Source organism: Molothrus aeneus, chromosome 1, assembly GCF_037042795.1.
Source record: "Molothrus aeneus isolate 106 chromosome 1, BPBGC_Maene_1.0, whole genome shotgun sequence".
NCBI lineage: Eukaryota > Metazoa > Chordata > Aves > Passeriformes > Icteridae > Molothrus > Molothrus aeneus.
In genome coordinates, this window is record NC_089646.1 from 149,181,376 (window position 1) to 149,204,433 (window position 23,058).

Here is a 23,058-nt window from a genome sequence, read left to right on the forward strand (position 1 = left end):
GAATTGGGTGTTGGAAGAGCAGAGATCTGGACCAGAATTGAGAGTGAGCAGAGCAGAGATGTGACCCAGGCTCAGGCAGCAGATCAGGCACTGCAGTGTCACAAGGGCTGCATCCACCCCATTTCCACCCCCCAGAGCAGAACAGACAAAGGTTAAAAGGATCTGTTGTCATGACTAAATAACTGAAGATATATTTGAGGTGTGGTTAATGAAGCTTCTCCCCATGAGGCAGAACTTGTGCATGAGTGGAAGATATAATTTTGCTTAGATATTTAAAAAACAAAAGCCAAGCCCAAATCCCCAGTTATTTCAGTGATATTTCCCATGCACTTCTGCTCCAGAAGCTAAATAGAAGAAATACCAATTAAGTTTGGAAGACTTCTGCATAAACCATAATCTTTATGCTACAATGGGGGGAGAAGTGTTTTCATTAACATTTTTCCTGAGGTTTTTTCACTAAAGGCCTAAGGGAAGAATCAATGCTCAGAGTCTTTTTAGTTTGATTTGACTTTTTAAGCCCAGGAGTTAGTAAGCTAATGTTTCTTACTTTTGTGGAGGCAAAAATGTAAAATAAAAACAATAAAATGAAAAAGGAAAGGAAAAAAATTAATCCAGATAATGAAAGCAATGATAACTTCCATTCTGAAATGACAGCTAAGGAGGCAAATTATAAAATACAATTTCTTGTAATGACTAAACAAAAATAGCTCAGCACCTCAGACAGTACTTAAGCAATGAAGTCTCAGTTGTAAACCAAAAGGAAATCAGATTTGAGTTTTTACAAGAGCAAGTAAAAGTAAAAAAACCATAATTATAATTTGCTGTCATTGTGTCTCAGATATTGGCAGAGATTATCAACAATAAAAAGCAAATTTTGTTTCCTCTATGACAGGTCTGGCAAGAAAACATTTCTGAGAGCCACGTAAATATTACAGTCTTTTTCTCTAACTCAGTAAAGCTTTTAAGCACCCTGAAAAGCAGCCACATCTTTAACTACATCTCCAACCATGAAATCACAGAAAGTTTCCATGACTTAACTGATCTGAGTTGTGAACAAGCAAAGGAGGAAGGAAACACAAGGTGAGATGAACTGGAGCCACTAAACACAGCAGCAGCTGCCACATGATGAGGGGAACTGTCCTGCTAACCCAGAAACTCTGAATTACCTCTGTGTGTAAGGATTCCAGGATTAAATGCCTGCCCCACATCAAGAACTCCAGAGAGCAGATTGACAAGGCAGAGGTGGGATAACTTTGGCCTACACAAAACACAGCTGGGGAAGCCAAGCACAAAAAGCCAAAATCCCAACAAGGGAGAGTCAAATAAAAGCATCAGGTTGCATTTGAAGCTTTTGTGGAAGGTTTGCAGCTTCACTCCCAATCCACCCTATAAGGAGTTGCAGTGAACCACAGAGCAGTCTGTCCACTAAAAATATACATTTTGACAGTATGGAGAGCTTTTTCGACACTGAATGGAGGGAACTAGGCATTCAAATAATAAATGAAATCTGGTTATTTTAACCTCTGTAATGAGTCTTCTTGAAAACTATTTTTAGCTGATGCTGTGGTACTTCCAGGTTGTTCAAGAGAGATCACTTATTCACTCTTGAAAACCTTTCAAAGGCTGAAGAATGTGCCATTGCAGGGATGAAACTGAACATCATTAAAAAGGGGCCCAGAATTTTGCAAACAGTTGTTCTGGATACTGTGTTCTGACTTTGCCAAGCAGCATCAGATTTGCTTTACTTGAGCAATTCCTAAAATAATAAAACCATGTTATGTTACACTTTCAAGCAGCAAAATGCTCAAGAAATTTGCTTACTAATAGAACCATATGGTTTCATAAGAGCTGGACACAAATGACTCATTAAAAATAATCTTGTTTGTCTCATTTTTGAACATTTTCTTAAAAAAAAACTATTGCAGAGTTTCAGTACCTTTCCCTAACTTAAAATTCCCTTGCTATCTGCAAAGGTCATTATTTGCTGTATCCCCTGTGGGGAAGAACAGGATCCCATCCCTCTTGGCAGTGTCATGATTAAAAACTCAACCCCCTTGTCAGTCATCTTCCCTTCAGCAGGAGCAGAAGTTGCTTTAAACATATGTTTTAGCAAAAATCCCATCTTATCACTCTTCTTGCTCCAGACTCTCACAACTTTTCTGCATGTTCAAGCCTAAAAACTTCCCTTGATGCTTTAATTCTTCTGCTCATAGCCCTATTTTTCAGGCTATGTTGCTGCCACAGGCTGTCCATCTACCTTTGGCCATTTCTGCCATGGTATGATACTGGGAACTCAATGCTTTCCTTTGAAAATGAAATATTCACCCAGTATCTCCTAGACTGGCATCTCCTTCTTGCCCATCTTTAAATTTCTGAAGTTTTTCATGAAAGGGTCCCAGGCCCAGCAGGAATTTCTTGGATCAATTAAGTTCCCTCTCAACTATTATTATTATGGGGTTGCATACATAACTGCACTGAAATAATCTCAGAATTTAATCAAACCAAATTCTTGCTCCCACTGTGCATAGAGGGTTTTTTTACAATAATCCTACTAATTATTAAAACTGATTGCATTCAGTGGCTGATAAATTTTATTCAAAAAGATTTTCATTATCACAGCATTTGACCACCATCAAGTGTTGCCTTGATTTTAATATTCACTATGGCATGTGAAACTACTCTGTGGTTTCCAGGAGAAAACAAACACCAGAGGAGAATCTGGTCACAATTTATTTGTCACATTATTTGCACCTGCATTTTCAGTAAGATTCTGTCATAAAAACTCCAAACTCTGTTATACACAACACACCACAACTGCTAAGAGATACAGAAAAAGTCATCAAATTGTACGATAAACATGAGATTTCCAGGCCCTGCTAAAATACATCATCATGAGAAAACATCTGAACCTCAGAAGATGCTGAATGCCCATGAATTACTTCAGTAAACTCCTAAATGAGCAATTTTGAAAATTTCTTCACATAATTCTTTACCTACGTGCTACTGATGATACTAAAAATGTTTCCAATATGGTCTTTAAGTTATATTCAATGGAACAGAGACAATGAGTGAAAATTCAAGAGTCAGGGCAAGGCTCACCTTGTGGCTGGCAGGGTACTGATGCGAGTGAAGAAAACAGAGGGCTCCACCTCCACGTGGAGACCCAGGGCAAGGTTCCTGTAGTATCCTTCAGCATGTCCTGGTCCACCAGAGTACTTGAAGTTCAGAATGGCTTCCAGTGTCTAGAGGAATAAAAGTCAATTCCTTGTTAGCTATTTTTCACTACCGTGCATTTCACAAGTTCAATTAAATTAGGCCACAGAAGTGATTTGCAAATTTGCTTTCCTAACCCATCTATTCTGTTATCTCAGGAAAAAAGGCAATCTAACAAATAACTGCAGCTTAGGCAAACAGTTGCCTAATCCTTTGGAAAACTAAAGAGTGCAGCACAAAGTCAGCTGGACTTCCCTTTACATAATTCCTCTCCATATCACATTCAACACCAAAAAAAATGAAAAAATTTGCTTAAAAGAGTTAGGGTTTATTCAATGCTCCACTCCTTCATTCTCTTCAAAAATATTCACCACTTCACTCTCTAATCAAATGGAAAAGCTTCAAAGTTGGGGGGCAGATAAAGATTATACAAAGCTAAAAAAATCTGGTCTCATTCTCATGTCCATGAACTAACAGATTGGAGCAACACCTAACTGCATGCACCTTGTCTTTGTGTTCATTTTAGAGGAAATGGCTGGCTAGTAAATATTTAAAATGATTCTCTAGCATGAGCTTTCTGCACTCATTGCTCTCAGCAGCACTGAGCCTTTACTTTTGTGAGGAAATTTGGGGCTTTGTGCCTCTCCCCTCGATGAACAGCATGGGAGCAGCTTCCCAGCACAGTCCCCACGTCATCATCAGTGCTCAAACCCAGAACAACCCTTTGATTGATCCAAAAAGATTATTCACCACCTCCTCTTTCATTATGTCCCTGAAATATGATTTGATGGAAGCAGGGTGAGAATTTGGGAAATGTCACTGGATTTTTTTTTTATTTTCTCAGTTTTTATCCTGGTCCTCAGGCAGCTGCTACTGCCACACCTCAGAGCAAGGACAGAGGCAGTGCCAGCCTTGCAGCCTGACATGGACATCACATATTATGCTGAAACCTGTATCTGGAAGGAAAGACACTTCTTAAAAGGCTTTAGAAACAACACCCATTTCGCCTTTGTTTGGCTTTTAGCTCATTCTTTATTAAAAAAAAAGGCAAAAAATGCCAACTTCAAGTCAACAACTTATCCAGCAAATCTATTTATCAGACATCATCAAGCCTCAGAAAGGTAAAAGCACTCTGCCTTTCAACAGAAGATTCACAAAAAATTTATGAGACCTGTTATTTTTTATCAAGAGCTCTAAGGAACAATCTAAGGATTTTTCAACTTGAAAAAAACTCCATTTCTGTTTGATACCATTCTGTTTATAAGTCTGGCTGAAGGAAAAGAAACAGAGATAGAATCATTTTCCTAAAATAACCACAGTCCAGTGATTTAAAGAATACCAAAATCAAGAGTTTAAAGTTCTGCTGCATGTGTGTACTTAACTGTTCTGCCTATTTCCAACTCGCTTTTAAGTGGAATAATTTTAATTCTTAATTTAGTTTCATTAAAATTCATGAGAGCCACCTTACAATACAAATAAAACCCTTGACTGGGCACCCTGGACATACCCATCTACTCTGTTTATGTCAATTCCTAATTTGTACTTAATGAACTCAAGTTTATGTTATGTCAGAAGAGCTAATCAATATTAAACACAAAAATAAAAAAGCACAAACCCATTCAAAACATACTTCATCCTAATTAACCAGCTGGACCATTTCATAAAAATCAGAGCCAGGCTCTGTAAGTACAGGGATCTGACACTACTTATGTTGCAATGTGAGAATGGACTTCAATTTCAATTAGGGCATGGTGAAAACTCTGTGCATGTTCTGCATTATTGCTGCAATGCTCACAGAGTCCTGCTGGGAAAAGCTCCATGGTTCCCTCTGCACAGGACCATGGAAAAAAGCTGCTTAACAGGACCAGCCCTGTGTCACTACAGGTAAACACACAACAGATTTCAGCTTGAAAGGTCACAGAGCATCACTATTCCAGATTCAAACTCCTTTCCATCCTAGACCAAGTGAAAAACCTCCAGAAAAAAGGTTAAAACCACAACCATTATGTGCCACTGATGAGCAGGAGGGGTTTAAGGGCACCATCATAATTTTGGTCCTTGTTGCAGTGAGGAATTTGTGGGGGAAATCCTGCTGATGATGCTGTGTCTCCTGAAATCCCACTGGCGAGAACAAGGAAAAGGAAACCCAACCATCTTCTGTTAATCCAGACAGCAGCAGGACATCCCTTCCCACCCAAAATGTGAGATCTAACTGGGCACAGTAAAGACTGAGGAGACAGGAGATTCTGACAACTGCAGAGCACCCAAACCTCTGTCCTTTCTCTGGCCATGATGGTTTGCAGGTGTCTATGAACGTGCATGTGCACACAAAGAAAAAACATCAGGCACACTTCACAGCAGGACTGTAGATGGATGTGCAGGGGAGGAGCATGACAGAAGGAAATAATTTTTTTTCAGGAGCCTTCAGGTGGTTAGAGAAAGTTTCATTGCTTAGGATTTATGTAATATGACCAGAAAAAAATATTTTAAAAACCCCACAACAACTACAACAAAATTCAATCTCCTTTAAAACCTCAAATATTACTTCACCTATAATATGAAAGATTTATTTTCTATCTCAATGATAGAAAAAGAAAATCCTACACTTTCATAAACCTACAAATTTCAAATAATTTACCACTCCCTCCCACAGCACCTGCAGAGAATGGCCCAAATGCTACGGCCCCCAATTTAAATAATGTTGTACCCTGACTCCTTGTGAAACCTGCAGAAATCACAGCCTGAGCTGCAGATTCTCTTCATCCTTACAAACCCAAAAAGCATCACTTAGAATTCTCCAAATTGCATCACTGCAGACTGAAAATGAGATGGCAGAATGTGAACACCATTCTTCCTGTAGATTATTTATAAAAAACAAAAGGAAGGAAGGAGAGAGTGCACCAGGCTTTCAGGGCAGGCAGGAAAAGAATATTGATAACTGTTGAATACATCTGAAATTCAGAAGCCTGTGGACTTTGGGGGATTCTTGTTTTTAAGGCAGAGCTCCATTCTGGAAACTCAACAGTAAATATTTACTGTGATGGCTTTGGCTTGATAAATTTTTTTATGATTTCATTGGTCCTTCCTTCTATTGATGAAGAAAAGGAAACAAAAATGTTTCTGCACCTAAATTCCAAATGAGAGATTCTTAACCAACAGCACCCACTATCAATGACACCTACCAGAAACATTCTGCAGATAAACTATCAAAAGTTGCTGGTTTGGTTTTTCATGCTTTTTTTCCTCAACGTATTTTCCGCTGGCACCAGTTTGTTGACTCATAATAAAATTTAAAGTTAGAAAGGAACTGAGGTTTGATGCCACAAATGAAAAGCAACCACTGGGAACTAAAGTTTCCTCACTCACTGGCACCAGTCAGTTCCCAGCTGCCAACACCTCAGTGGTGACTGAGCAGCAACACCTCTAATACTGATTTTTAATTGCCAATTTAATTGCAATCCACAGCTCAGAACAACTACTTCTGCTGAACTACTTCCACAGTACTTCCTCCACAGAAGCAAAATCAAATCTAAAGAGAATTTCCACCTAATTCTATAGATTATTGCTACTCATGCAGAAGCTGGAATGTTACTGAGAACAGAAAAGTCCAAAACAGACAATGACAAATTAAATAGAGAAATGAATGGGGGGAAAGCTGTGTGAAGGGCATTTCTTGTGCTGGCAAGTGAAATATGGTGCTCAGCCCTTTCTCTCAACTGAGGGATGGTTGACTGAATCCCAGACACATGAAAATTTGTCCCTCAAAAAAGTGCTCAGACTTCTGTGTGGCAAATAATAAAATTTTAGCTGAAGAATTATCTCAGACCAAGAACATGTTCAGGAACTATAAATCAAGGATATAAGGGCCCACCTGCAGAGATGCAATCATTATATTCTCTTTGTAAAGGAAAATAAAACTTCCATAGAGGAACACAAAGCATCATCATCATTTGTGAGCAAGGCTCACATACACTGTGTTTCCAGGTCTTTTCTAAATTCCCTTAGTACAATAAAAATGACACTAAGTAGATCTCAGCCCTTAATAGAAGATGAAATGTCAGTGCTACAGGCAGTTTGCTCCCAAGGAGCTGCAGATGCTGACTGCAGTGACTGAAGAAATACCAGACTGTAGCACTACAGACTCCTCCTTAAATCCACAATACTTAAAAACTAAAAACTAAGGGGAAAAAAATAGCATGAAGACCAGACTCAAAAATATAGCAATTCAGCACATAATCTTTCCATTTTAGCTTCTGAATGGCTTCTAGAATGCAATTCTCATTAATGAGTATAATTTCTTATGCAATTAGGGCTTGAAATTTGAAAAATAATTTATTTTAGGTGTGTACCCTTTCAATACACCTTCCTTTGGAAAAAACAAATACAGATTACTTGCCCAACTGTAAATGAGATTTATTCCCAAATCCTATCCTACTCCTGATTCCCATTAGCAGCTCTGGTTCCACACATTCCTCAGTGTTCAGCCAACTTTTCTGACTTTAGCCCCTTTTCTCACCTGTTGCCTTGTGTTTTCTGGTTTGGGTGTGGGATTTTTTTTCCTTAACCTTACCCTAAACACCAATTTTGTTAAGTTCTCTCTGCCTCCCTCCCTCATTCCTCTTCTTCTCTGACCATTCCACTCTCATACTCAACTCTGAGCAACAATCAGTAAAATCCTCATCAGTAAAAAGAAAGAAATAAAACTTTGCTACTTCATCAGTTCCATTTCACAAAAGGCAGCAGAGGATCTGTCTCACCAAAATGAATTTCTCCATTTCTTCTGCTGGGTGCAATGTTGAAAATCTTGAAAGAGTTTTATGTAAATAAACCATGGATCAGGAATTTCAGCTGCCTAGCTGTAACTAATTACATGATCTGGCAGTAACGAGGAGAAAGTGAGTTTCTCTAATTAACCACATTCTTTTCAAGGGCAGCAGGTGACCCTGACAATGCTCAAGCTCCTGACAACAGCAGAGATGTCCCCAAAAATGTGCAGAACTGGATCAACCTCAAAAAGTCCTGCAAGCTTTTAATCCAAGCACGTGGGATATGCTGGTCCAGGAACATGTTTCAGATACAAATACAGGGCATGGACACAGCTGAATCTTTCTTTTTAAGGAAAAGGCTAAAAAGTGAGCATTGGGAAGGAAATGGAGATGCCTAAATAGCTGAAACCAAGGAAGATGAGACTCAAATACATCAAGCTTCCACTTTGGAGCAATTTGTGAACACAAGGATTGTGTCTATGTTTAGCACTGAGCTCCAAACCCAGTCCTGGCATTTGGAAATGCACGCAGCTCTGCCTGTGTATTCATCTGGCTATCAAAATTAATATAGATTAGCACTTTCTTGAGCTTTATTTACAATGGTCTAACAAAAGAATTCCTGTCATTTTTGCTTCTCCCTCTCATCACTGAATCTACAGCCCTTGGTTCCACATGGTAACCTGACAAAGAATAAAGTCTATATAAAAAAGAGGCTTAAAGGATGATTTTGTGTAAAAAGAATGAGGCTTAACAGCAGTGTTGGGAGAAGCAAGTGGTGCCTCTATGTCCCTGGGCTGAATTTCCTCCTGCCCACTTGCTCTCAGGAGGATAAATGGAAAAAAACCACACTCCCAACACTGCTAAAGAGGAAAGGCAGAGACATTTATGGATACCTTCAAATCCTATAATTCTACTTGGGAGGACAAAAAACTCCAATCTAATAGGAAAAAAAAATCTGCCAGTTAAATGACAGAAGTATGTATTCCTTCTTTATTTATCCCCAAGAACAGCACTGCTGGAATCTGGGGTTTGAAATCTGCCCAACTCCTTAGCATGGAGTCTCTGGTCCCAGCTCCCCGAAGAACTTGGATGCTGATATCCTCAAAGGGTTAATTCAAGGTGAGTGTTGTTTCAAAATTGAAAACAAATTGTTTCTCTCTAATGTCTTTAGTGTCTGGCACAATCTTAGGCTGTAATGAAAGGTCCATGTTAATAAATGAAGGTAAGAATTTGAACATGTCAACAAATGTTTATAGTTTTCTGCCTGTAGGAAACACTACCTCATTATTATTATTATTAAAAAGTAGTAATAAATTGAATTTTTACATTAAAATAATTGGTGGGATAAAGTGCACAGTGACATCACAGTAACATAGATTCACTAAGGTTGTAAAAGACTTCCAAGACCATCAAGTCCAACCATGGACTTGAGATAAGCAGGGAGAGATCCATTTGCTTTGCAGAAAGAGATTTATTCATTGCACTCTCACTGGACAGTATCAATCTCTTCACTCATGGCTAACCTATCTTATTTTCTGATACACAAAAGGTCCTTTAGGGTTTTTGCATTTTCATAGATGATATGACTGTCTTTTTTTTTTTTTTTTTGCTAAAACATAAATCCTACACTTTTGTCTGCATGTCAATCCTGAAGCAAATCTGAATCCACTGGAATACTTGATTGATCAAGGCAGAATTCCTAATTTTGCCCAAGTAAGAAAAGGAGACTCTCCCTGTAGATATTGTTCCTTAGAGCACCAAACAGTGCAGTAATTGATAGCAGAAGCTCTGATACATGCATTATAAAAAGGATATGCATATGTAATGATCTTGTAGTGCATATGTAATCATCCTCCTGGACCCAACTGCAGCACACACTCTCCATGCTAATTTTTCTCTTCTCTATTCCACTGAAAATACACTTGGCAACTACAAAAGCCAGGATAAAATTCTTAACAACTGATTAAGCAATGAAATAAATTGTGCCTTTGCAGCAAGTCAGGCCTTTACATGTACAAATACAAACAAAGCCCACATTGCCACTCCTGTTAAGCTTCTCTATCAGTCTGCCACACAATTCAATGTCATTTTTAGCACCTGTGTTAACAGGTGACTTTACACACCCTGTTTAGTGAACAAGGTGCCTGTTGTGTGCAGCTCTGGTGCAGTGTTACTCAAGTGACTTTCAGCAGCAATTCTTGCACCACACCAGGGTTTATGGAGCTCATCCATCCACATTTCTGTCTAGTTAAACCCCTGAACAATGGAAGTGCTGCATCTCTCAGCAAAAATAGCACAATGGCAAGTAGCTGAAGTTAAATATAGCTCCTGCAGGCATATACTGGGAATTAAATAGTACATTTTACCCCTCCCCAATCCTAAATCAGTAAGCTTCAACAAGGAATCTCTAGTGAATACACACAGGAGCTCAATAAATCCCCCTTAAGCTTACAAGGCATATTCTGAATCTGTGCAGGCTAAAAATAGCCATGTTTATAATGAGAATGGAGATGTGAGGAGAATAATATTAAGTTTAAAGGCAGGGCTGGTGTAGTCATTCTGCATTAACAAATAGGGTGAATCAAAGGTCGCTCTGACAAACAGATACACAGGCTGACAGATAAAATATAATATCCAGCAATCTTGGACTGAAGAGCATTCATCTCTCATTAAACTCTGCATTTCCTAATTGACTATTGCAGCCACACATTCACAAGTGATTTTGTGCACATTTTTTAGCTGGAATACAAGTTCTTAGTTCCTACAGACAGAAGGTAGGAATATACAGCATAATTCCCCTGAACAATATTCCCTCCTAGAGTTTCAATCCCCTCTGGAAATCTTCAGGAAATACATAATTATTTTTGTTGTATTAATCACAGAATTCTGCCTTCTTTAATTAAAGGCAAATTGCATCCAGGCCTCCTGGGTCCCACTATTGCAGCTGGATGCCCAAGGGGCTGATGCCCATTCTCAGCTGCCTCAAAGGTTTTACCTTAGCCTGGGTGACTGCTGACCACAACTATCACAGCATCTCATTCTTGGCTGAGCTACAGATGAGAGATTAAAAATAATTTAAACACAAGTAACTTTTATGTGGAACATTCCCATGGAGAGTTTTCTGTCTGCTGACACTAAACTGCAAAATGTGCTAGAAAAACATGCTGGGGAAGGAACCCTGCATGCTGGTCTTGGAGGATGAGAAGGAATGGAGGGGCAAGTCAGAACAAATGTTCCTTGATAGCTTCTCTGATTCTGAAATCAAAGAATGGCATCAGTTGGAAGGAACCTTAAAGACCATCTCATTCCAACCCCCCCTGGCATGGGGACACCTTCCACTAAACCAAGCTGCTCAGAGCCCCATCCAGTTTGTTCTAGAGCACTCCTGGAAATGGGGCAGCCCCAGCTTCTCTGGGCAACCTGTGCCAGGGCCTCACCATCCTCATGGTAAAGAATGGTTTTGCTTTTATCTAAACCAAGCCCACTCTCTTCCAGCTGGAAGCCATTCCTCTTTGTCCTATCACTCCAGGCCCTTGCAGTCTCTGTCCATCTTTCCTCTTGGCTCCCTGCAGGTACTGGAAGGCCACAATGAGGCCATCCTGAAGCCATCTCTTCTCCAGGCTGAATGCTCCAAATTCTCTGTCTTTCCTCACAGAAGAGCTGCTCCATCCCTCCAATCATCTTGGTGGCCTCCTCTGGAGTTGCTGCAACAGCTCCATGTCATTCCTGTGCCCCACAGCTGGACACAGCACTGCAGGTGGGGTCTGACCAGAGCAGAGGGACAGAATCCCCTCCCACAGCTGCCACAGTGCTTTGGATAAATCCTGCCCTGACTCTGAAGTAGGAAGGCAGAAAGAAAGAATAAATGCAGGGACACAAGCTGATGAAGAAATCACAGACATATACACACCCTTCCAAGGGGAAATGTCTCTATGTGGAGACCACCTGGTTCTCCTAGCAATGGCTAGGAACGTGCTGGGTGCTGTAAAGCAGCATCACTGCACCTATTTCCTCACTGAAACCTTAGGTTATAGGGTATATATGTAGTTAGGGGTATGGGGTATTATTATAGGATACATTTGTACATTGAACCTGTTCAGTTCACCCTCCAAGCAGAGTCCCCAAGAGTAAAGGCACAAATGCTGGCAGATCCCTTCTCACTAAAGGCACACCCCAGGGAGAGGTGGATAAAACTAAGATGTGGGCATAACAAAGATATGTCTCCAGCATAAAAACCTCACATGTCATGAAACCCTAAATGAAATTACATATAAACCCAGTCACAATTCAGAAAGAACTTCAGTAATAAACCAGAAACAAGTGCTGAAGAAGTGACTCCCAGCTGGGACTGACACCTCTGCTCATTGCTGCTGCTCATTCACAGGCAGGTCACCTCTCACTTTGGAGAGAGTGAGCACAGGACTTTCTTTATTGGCTCCACAGCACATCTGGCTGCTCCAGACCCAGCAAACAAGCATTACCTCCCACAACATATTCCCACTTACCAAGTGAGACTTTTGCAAACCTCTACAACACTACTAAGGTCTGCAAATGGTGAGTCCAGGCTGAGTCCTCCTCCAACCTTCCCACAAAAGCAACACTACCAAGCCTAAACAGGCTGATAAGCAACAACCTCAACTCCCTGGGTAACACCACAAAGTTATTCAGTTGTTTTTTTCATGCCAAACATTTCTACACTGTTTCGCTCTTCCTCAACCCCTTCCCTGTTCCTTCTATTTCCACCATGTCCTTGGTGAGAAAAGAGGGTAAGACTGCACACAAAGAGAGGTAAAGAAAGAACTGCTTGGCTTGTTCTCTATTCCTTTACTTTCTAATATTCTATTCCTAATATTCTGTTTGCCTTTGTAGAGCATCTCATGCTTCCAAGATCTCTACCCTGCACTGCAATGATTAATTCAGAGTCCATCACTGTGCATTTGGAATTAGGACCCCAGATTCTTCATGTGCATTAACTTCACCATGCACATGTGGATCAGGGCTGATCTTCACCTCAAACTTTAACCCCCCAGCCCTATTGCAGGATAAGCCTGTAATCCCTAAGAGCTGGTTTCCATGTGTGCTACCCTTGCTGATTTTTGGCACATTCCTAATCACCCTAATGCCCAGATCCTTTAAGAGCATGCACAGGCACAAAACAATCCCAAGGAATTAGGCAGGAGATCACCCTGCAGTGTGCAAATGAGCCCCTTATCCTACCTTGAACCAGCTCAACTCACAATGGGACCATCACTTTCATCTCACAGCACACTTGCCTCTCTCAAAGAGCTTTTTGTAGAGTCTCTGGGAGTGTTTTTGGAATCAAGTGAGCAGTACCAATGATTTTCTCTTTGTTCAGGAGCTCTGAACATGCTTCAAAGAACTGGGACAGATTTGCTTACCATGATGCTGCCCTTCATTAACAAAACCCATTTCAACAGTTTCCCAACAAATGTATCCTATAATAATACCCTATACCCTCTAACAACATATGCACCCTATAACCCAATAAAATAACCCTGAAACTCTGCAGTTTCATTTCTGGTTTTACCACATTTACCAACAGTAAGTGTAAATTAACTGGTTTAATTGTTCTGCTTCCCCAATGGCAACATACAACTTGTCAAAGTTACAAACTTTTGAACCACCAGAGAATATGAAAATAATATTCCAGACTAAGAAAGAAGAATCACATGCACCCCCCTATGGGCACAAGATCTTACAGAGGTCCAGAGTTCCTATTTTACATCGCAGGGATCCATCCCATACAAATGGTTTTAGGAAGGTATCAAATCCACTCACTGTTCAAAACACTCTGCTGAAGAAGCCAGCTCCCTTCACTATGTGCATAATTTTTATTCATAATATTATTGCACTACACTCTGAAGAAAAAAATATACTCTAAATACACCCTAAAAGATAAAAATCCTCCTCTTCAATAACTGAGGTATCTTTAAAAGAAACAATGCATCCAGCAAACCAGAGAAAAAAAAATCAATTCTATAAAAGATTCTTGGAACTGATAAGATTTTTATAGGAGAGCTCTTTGGAATTCTCGGGTTAAATAATCCTCATTTTTTTAGGAATTCCTCTGATTAGAAGGGATAAGCCCAATTAGTGAATTTTCAAAAGTAGAAGCAAATGAAGAAAGGGGCTTTAAAAGAGGAATGCTTGAGCAATTTTATCTATAGATCTGTTTATTCAGCACAGACATTAACACATAAATATGAGAGACTAAGCACTTCAGATTTTTCAGCTGCTGCTTGGGTTGGAAAAAAATGCTCCAGTAGCACAATCAGTTTTAAAATCAGTAAAGTTACTGAGCTAAATTTATCACTGATTTAATGAGTTTAATGTGGAATGAATAGTGCAAATTCCTTCTCCTTAATATGATGATCAAAACTAACAGAATAAGAAAATAGTGAAATTAGTTTTCAAGAACTAAGACTTCAGAAATTAAATCTGTCCTCTACTCTGGCTAGAAATGGGTTCTTTGAGTTGCAGAAAAACAACACTTTCCATTCTGATATATCTTCTTTCCCTGGGCAGGCTCTTTGAAAGTCACACTGCCAAGCAACCAAGCCTTTAGTTACACCATTGAAACACACAGTCAGTGCTCCTATAAACTCTGTATGTGATTCCCTCAAAAGTTTCCCCTCAGGACAGGGAATCTGGACTTAGCTCTTCAGTAAACACAGGGAAAATAATTGCAGATATGATTCAGACATAGGGATGACATTAAAATTAATTTCCAGTCCTCACTGATGCCATTTTGGCACAATTCAGCCAGGTGGACATGGCCTCTGCTCGCTGGCTCCAGTCCCACCTGCACTGAGGAGTCCTGAAGGCTGAGAATGAATGACACTTTAAATTCTGTGATGTTACCAAAAATACAGAGAAATTTTCCAGAGGCAAAGGTCACAAAGCAAATGAGAGGTGTAACACAGTGCTCTCTCAGAAATATAGATTTATAAAAGACTTGTCAGTGATAATTTGACCAATCTGCAGCAAGTGTTTGGCGCTGATTTCTGAGCATGAACTCAGACAATACTTGAAGCATTCCTGTTTTCAAGCTGCCATTACTGATACATCTGTATTCTGCACACAGAACAATAATGCTTTAAAAATAACAGATCATCCTACAAAAAGAAGGGAAGGAAGGGAAGGGAGGGAAGGACCTGGTACCTGATGTTTAAACCACTATTTTGATTTTATTTAGGATGCCAACTTGATTCCCAGCCTAAGTGGTTAGCACACACTTAAAACGATTACAAATGCTTACTTAAAAAACACACTGAGTCATCTCCGAGCACTTCATAAATATGCAGCAGGAAACTCCCAAACAGTGACTCATCACTTCAGAGGTTTAAAACACAATCATGCATTTTCCAACTGTTACTCATACTCGATTAACTCCTAAGCAAAACCCATCCGTGTTCTGTGAATTCCACTTGACCACCCAATAAGCTTGGAGAAAAAAGAGCACAATGGGGAAATACAACCAAAAGCAGAAAATTGGGAAGAGTGTTGGTTCTTAGCAGCTCCTGTGGAAACACTATTTCATCTAAACATACTTTGAATATTCTTTACCTCGCAACTTATGCCATGTGTGGCTTTTATTTTGAGTGAATGAATGACTGACTGAGGAAAACAAACAAACAAAAAACTAAATAAATTTTACAACTCGTTTTAATCTAGACAAAAGAAAAACAACGTGCAACAATCTCCAAGTTTCTTCTATTTGTGCAGAACTATTTAGAGTTGCAGCTCAAGAATCCTTACTCACTCCTGGTCAGACAATGCACTGAGATGCTCTAGGTACCTATTCCTACAGAATTATGATGCTAAGAATACACGCTTAATGGGTTACTCTGCAAAACATCACCATAATACTTCTATTTCATCCTGAAATTGATTTTTTTTAAATTTTGACATAACTAAAAATGTTGCTACTGCAAACATTGTGATTTCTGTAAAATTACCAAGAACTCCTCATAATTTTCCTAAATCGTAGTAAAATACTGGCTTTGTTAGAAATAATTTCACCAAAAGGCAAGTTAACGTATCCACATTGTAAAAAACACAGAGGTGTTATTGCTTCCCATTTATGGCAGCAACACCAGCTAAAAGACAGGAATAATTTTTGGTATGATCCCAGGCAATTACACAATAGTCAGTAGTCAAAAGAAACAGAGTCTCCTATTCTTGAAATATTTGTATAGAGTACTAAATTTTCACACAGAAAAAGAGAGTAGGGAAAAAAGACAATTCAAATAATTATGATAGAAAAGCAATGTTATTTTCAAATTCAATTTTATTTAACCAGAAAGATGGGGCTTTGCTTTATTTAAAACCCTTTTTTTTTCTTTAGTTTGTTTGGAAGATTTCAGGTGTTTGAGATTTCTTGGGTGTGCTTTTTTGGTTTTTTTGTGGGTTTGGTGGGGTTTTTTTGACAAAAATCTAAAAAAATTAGATTTTTTTAGAAATCAAATTTGTTTATAAATTGTCAAAATACATAATTTCAGCCATCCAGAATTTCTTCTATGCCCACTCCCCTTTTTTTAAGCTCAATAATTAGAACATGGTCAGGAATTTTATCATTTTAAGGTCAGGAACTGTTTGGCAATAAATTTGTTTGAAATCCTCATCAACAGAAGAAAAATAGTAGCCAAAAGTTGCTTTTAAAAGTCAAGGAACAGCAAAGCATCAATACTTGACTCCATATTCCTGCATCTACATGACAAGTGTCTCACCCTGCTTTAAAAAATATAATAAGATTATAAAGAATCAAGTTTTTCTTGTCCATCTCTAAGATTTTAATTTTATCACACCAAATGGTAAACAATCTGTTTGGCAACTTATGATCTATTTTTACCAGGTAGCAGGAGCATAACTTTTTCCTATTGAAATAAAGACACACAAGAAATCAGTTTAAACATATCATCATCACAGCTTTAACATAGGAAAAGTGTAAATTACTCCTAAGTTCTCTGCTTGAGGGTTGATTGGTAATTGTTTGCCTAAGGCAACCCACCTGCATTCAACCCAGGTCAGAAAGAAAAAGAAGCTAAATGGTTTTAAAAAAAGGAAAGTAACTTTCTAAAGCAGAGAAGAAACCCTAATGAGTTCTGAAAAATGAAATTTATTAGACTTATGTGTAATATTACAGATATTTGATGATACACTTATGCTAAGGTAACTGCATTAAGCTCAAAATGTTAAAAAGAAACATCCATAGGTTTAAAATATTACAGGATAATATGAACCACAACATTATGATGGGACCTAAAGTCAGCCCAGTTTTGGAATAGAATCATCTGGGCTTCTGTCTCCTACCATTCTCTCTTTCCATCCACTAGAAATTATAATATTCTGAGGACTGGTACCATTTAAAAATAAATAAATTGAAAGTAGAACAGAAATTTTAAAGTTTTGTAAGTAAGTTTCCTCTGCCCACTATATTCTTACACTTTTTTAATCAGTTCACCTTGGTGATAATCCACCATGGGACTTTATGGGGACACTTTCAGGACTTGGTTTGTCTGGATCAGGAAGATGCTTTTGTGGTCAGTCTTATTTCTTGACTTTGTTCTTGAAGAATGAAACTGGATCATGTCAGGGTTAATTACAAGAGTTGCATCAGGAGAACCAGCAGCAGGTCAGGCCAGGGGTGATCTTTCCCCTCTACTCAGCCCTTCCCGAGGGCTGTGCCCAGTGCTGGGTTCCCCAGCCCAGGAGAGACACAGACACTGGAGCAAGTCCTGCCCAGGGTCACCAAAGACTGAGGAATTTGACCACCTGAGGAGAGACTGGAGTGTTCAGCCTAGATGAGAGAAGGGTCAGGGAGATCACACCCATGCATATAAACACCCAGTGTGATGGCCTAAAGAAGATGAAGCCGATTGGGTTCCAGCAGAAAGGTGAGGAGCAATGAAATACAGAAAATTCCCTTTCATCACAAGGAAGAGCTTTATTACTGTTAGCATAGACAAATGCTAGAACAGGTTGGCCAAAAAGCTTATAAAGGGCCCATTCTTGGAAATATCCAAAATCTGAGTGGACGTGGCCATGAGAAACCTGCTGTAGCTGACCATGCCTTGACCAGGTGTGCTGGGCCAGACCAACTTGAGATATCCTTTCCAAGAGAAATGACACTGTGATAGCAAATTGGAAGGTGCACTCCATCCAATACCAGACATTCAAGTCCATAACATCAGATAAGAGACAGTTTGAAATAAAATCCACCCCTCCTCAAAAGCATTGGCAGCACAGACATCTCCTATCCTCAGCACTCCCTGCTTCACTTTAAAACTCTGCAGGCTTTTTGCCACATTTCTTACCAATGTAAATCCATTTTGGTACCAGAGAGAGATGATGATCCAATTTTTGCATCTCCAATGAGTGTCCCTGGTTGCTGAGATCTAACATCCTGATGGCAGAGCTTCCATCCTTTCAGCCAATCCTTCTTCCCCCTTCTCAGTACTCACTTACTAAACCTCCCTTCATGAGCCTTCTGATCTGCTTCCACAAATGGAAAATTCTCTCCCTCTCCAAAAGATTCATGTGGGTTTTCTGCTTCCTTTTTCTACCTCTATCAGGGTGGGACTGAAGGCACTTGAGACAATAGTTTGTGCTCAACCTCAGGTGTTTATTGTTTCTAATCAATGTGACAGCTCACAGCCCTGAGCTCTGCAGTCTTTCATTAGCAAGGCACAAAATGGCTAACTACCTCTTGTTACAAGGTCTTTTAAGGCTAAACTATCCAATTAAGAAATGACATCTAAATTATTTTCCTTTTAACCCAATAACTGATCACTCAAAGCCCACAATGAGGACTGTTCTGTCCAATTACAAAATACCACCCAAACCCATGAAGAAGGTAAAGAAGAACAACATGTCTCCACCCTAAAACCTCCATCTTGCTTCATATCTATTACTATATTCTAAAACCCCAAACTCTTAAGTTTTCCACCCTGTGTTATTACACACTTCTAACCAACTACACACTCATAATCCCAGCGCTATTAATCAATTTTGGAAGTCTTCTCCACAGCCTCAGGTCAAATGCAGTGTTCTCTTGCAGGTCTGTGCCTTTCAGCACAGAAAGTTTAGAATTGTCAGCATCCAGGGTTCCAACAGTTTAGAACAGGCAGCAGGCAGGAAACAGGAGACAGGAATCTTCCTGCCACCTTCTCTGCCACCCAGGGAAGCCCTTGGAAAGAGCACAGCCCACAGCTCTTCGTACCTGAAGGCCTCTGAGTTGAGCTGTGTAACACAGGTGAGTGACTGAGCATTTTTAAGGGTTATAATCAACTTCACCACTTTCAAAAGTGCTGTGGACAATGTCTGCACCATCCCAAGTATACCCCAAATTCATAAAAGTAACTTGTTCATGCTCTCAGGCACTTAAATGCAGCTTTTGTGCTTGATTGATGGAATCCCTGTCCATCACTACCTTGAGCTTCTCTCCAGCTTTTCTGTGTGCTTCACTGAGCACAAGTGCAAGAACTCCCAAGGTTTTCTCAGCAGGGTTCAGCCACCTGCTTCACTGAGCTCTCATGTGTTAAGGGAAATATACAAGGTTTCTTTTATTTCCTAATTTTGCTCTAGTTTAATCCTTTCCAAATACATGACATAAAGAGATCCAAGGGTAGGACAAGCAAGTGTCCATGTAAGGTTTTATAAAAACATGGTACAGCATTTCAGCCTGTTTCCCATTTAATATTTCAAATCATATAGATAGAAAAATGAGAAGGAAAAGTGAGAAGACAACTCTTACAAATTTAAATAAAAACGGGGTTGCTTTTGACATACATAAATTCCACCTTTTCCACTTACAGGATTGCCAGTTGTCTTGAATTTTGTCACGGGAGACTCCCAGTTTTGATAGACCTGTCATGTGCCCTGTCAAACAAACTTACAAGATATTGTAAAATGTGTAGAGGGAAGTATCTTTCTACTGTGGTGTGGGGATGACAGCTTTATGAATAGTGTCAAGGAAAAATGCTGCTCTACAGAGCAAATATCTGGCAAGTTATTATACACTGCTCACCCACTGCCCACATTACTCAAATGTTTCAGGCCTTGCTCTCCCTTTCTTCCTGCTTCAAATTCAACTATTTTACTTTTTCATAGGCTATTTAAAAAATACAAAGAAAGACCAACACAATGAACAACTTAAGTTTGGTAACTGGAGAGAGAATAATTAAGGGGTTTAGCCATATAATGGAGATTATAATAGAAACTTAAACTACAAATGTCCTGTTAAGTGGCTGCATGTTTTCACTGATTCTCTTAAAAGTAATAACACCATGTTATGTCTAATCTCATATTTTGAAGTGTTTCTTTGAAACATCTGATGAAATAATCAATGCATGAACATACAAATGTAGACCAAAAATAAATCCTGGCTTGCACTAAGAGTTCTCATACAAATCCACACTCTAAAAAGTTACAAATCAGTACAATAATGTAAAGAATAGCTGCTTTATACTCCAGATTTCTTGTAGCTCACAGCTCTTAGTACTTGCTAGGATGCATCTTCAGAAATATCTAAGCACGTTTTAAATGCTCATTTGCTGTTCTGTCTTTCAGTGAAAAAAGTAGTATACAACATGTCTGAAGTTTTCCATAGCTGGACACCTGCTCACATGCATTTACTGAGATTCACTGCTATAATCTAAAAGGAAAGAGTCTTTATCCTAACTAAGATAAAATTCACTAATGGCACATTCTGCAGAGAAAAGTTCTCAGTTCATACTTCTAAGAAATGGCCACATCCAGCAACAAAACCAGGATATCTAGAGAACAGTGCCAGAACACAAAATACCTCTCAACCCACTCTCCCAAACAGCACAAACAGCATGAGATTCCCTGAAAATGATAGGAGAAATGGGTGTGAATGTCTTTTTCTGCACAAAATAAAGCTGAATTCTACATATTCAGTACCCCTCTCTTCTCTGATCCTACTGAAGCTTTCTCTGAATCCAGAAGAACTTTCACCATCTCCCTCCTTCAAGTGTTTCTTCACATCTTCAAAGACCTCCAGTGTGTCAAGCATATGGACTGTGAAGCACTGACTTCAAAAGCAAAACAAAAGCCTGGTCCCCAGTCTATGGGACACACTCATGTGTCCACTAATTCTGATTACAGCTTCTGTCAGTGCCCAAAGAGCCATCAGGCTCAGCAGTGTCCCAGACCTGGAGCTCTAAGAAAGTACTGGCATCATGTTTGCCATCTGTCAATCCGTGCACAGGCACAGAGATGGCTGAAAGCAGGAGGTGACAAACTGCAGTTGGCAACTTGAACCATCACAGCACTTCCCAGAGGTGCTCGGGGTGCAGCAACAGTGATATTTTTTTTTTGTTCATTTCCTCCACATTATTTTCCACAAAAAAATTTTCAGCCTGGAAAAGAGAAGGCCTCAGGGGGACTTAACTGCAGCCTTCCAGCACCTGAAGGGAACCCACAAGAAAGATGGAGAGAGACTCTTTAAAATGGCATTTAGTGACAAGATAAAGGGGATTGTGGCATTCACATTCTCTGAAAAAATTCCTTCAGCCACGATTTTTCTCCTGGGAAGCTGAGAAGTCTCAGAGAAAAGGAAAACAATTCTTATCTCATTTGCTTCTCCTGTGTTGTGCTCGTGTGGAATGTGTTTGGAGATTGTTTACCCAAGGGTGATTGCCTGATTGGATTCTGGTGTGAGTTGTTTTGACTCTTTGGCCAATCACAGGGCCAAGCTGTGCTGAGACTGGAAAGAGTCACAAGTTTTCATTATTTTCTTTTTAGCATTCAGTAAGTATCCCTTCTGTATTCATTAGTATAGTTTAGTATAGTATTTTTTAATATAATATAGTATAATAAAATAATAAATTAGCCTTCTGAGAACATAGAGTCAGATGCATCATTCCTTCCTTCATTGGGGCATCTCTGCAAATAAAATAGGGGATGGCTTCAAATTTAAAAACAGTAGGTTTAGGCTAGATATTAGGAATAAATTCTTTACTGTGAGGATAGCAAGACAGTGGAACAGGTTGCATGTATTCCATGATTTTATGAAATTCTGTGTTACACAGTGAGATGTTTGATCTATTAATCCATTTTGCTTTAAATCTTCCCTGATTTGCAGCAATGTGCCACCTTAAAATGATCACTGTGAATTCACTGAAATGCCCATCATTGTAATGCAGAGGAAATCATCAAACACCTTGAATTATGTTAACAGAATTTGTAAAATTAAGTTCTGCAGTTTGTCATTCTGCTGAGGTATGGTTGAGGTTTGGCACTGACTTCAAAGCCCAAATATCCACAGTCTTGTCTAAAAGATCTCCTTTTATCCCACAGCACAGTGAGTCTTCCTCACTTCTGGAATACCTGCACTCATCTCTAAGCCTGAAAGTATGTGACAGGTAATAAATTCAGGATTAATCTAACATATTTTAAGTCATTATTAATGGAATCCACTAATCTGCCTGTGCTTTTAAGTGGTTGTATCACTCAAAACATTAAGAGATGTGACAGACAATTCCTGCATGCCAAGTTCCAGGTTGCTGATTTATCCACACATGCAGAATGTTTACTTCCATCAAGCTAAGAAGTTGGTGTCAAATGTTTTAATGTATAGAAAAGCTACTCAGAAATTCTGCTTTGTGCTGCTGCAGATACACAGCACCACATGGAGGAGAGCACAAGGAACAGGAGAAAGTATTGTAGTTTGATTTCCTGCATGTTACCTAAAAATAATTATCTCTAAAAAAAACTCTTCTTTGTAAAAAAGCCCAATACTCCAAATATGCCTGAAAATGTTCTCACTTCAAATTTTCTGAGTATTTTAGCAGCAAATTACTCATTAAATTCACAGCTAAACAAACTAAAATTGGGTTCTGCTCTTAAAACAGCAGTTCCTTTGAATGATCGTGATGGATGGTGTAATAAGCGTTTTGCACAGTAATATTTTCGTGTTTTAATTACACACACACTCAGCAGAGCTCCCAGGTGTCTTTTCCTGCACCAGCTCATAAAGGATCCCATTATCCACTACTGTTACTTTGTCCACAACTTCTGTCTAAGGAATTTTATC

General features: G+C 39.2%; 1 protein-coding gene across 1 annotated transcript in view; it reads right to left on the minus strand.

Annotated features, from left to right (window-relative positions):
• The window catches only part of TRAPPC9 (trafficking protein particle complex subunit 9), a 448,574-nt gene that overhangs the window by 298,819 nt on the left and 126,697 nt on the right, over window positions 1-23,058 (minus strand). The window contains exon 18 of the mRNA XM_066566744.1: window positions 3,100-3,242. Coding sequence (XP_066422841.1) covers window positions 3,100-3,242 — 143 coding nt within the window. The remainder of the gene's footprint in view (window positions 1-3,099; window positions 3,243-23,058) is intronic.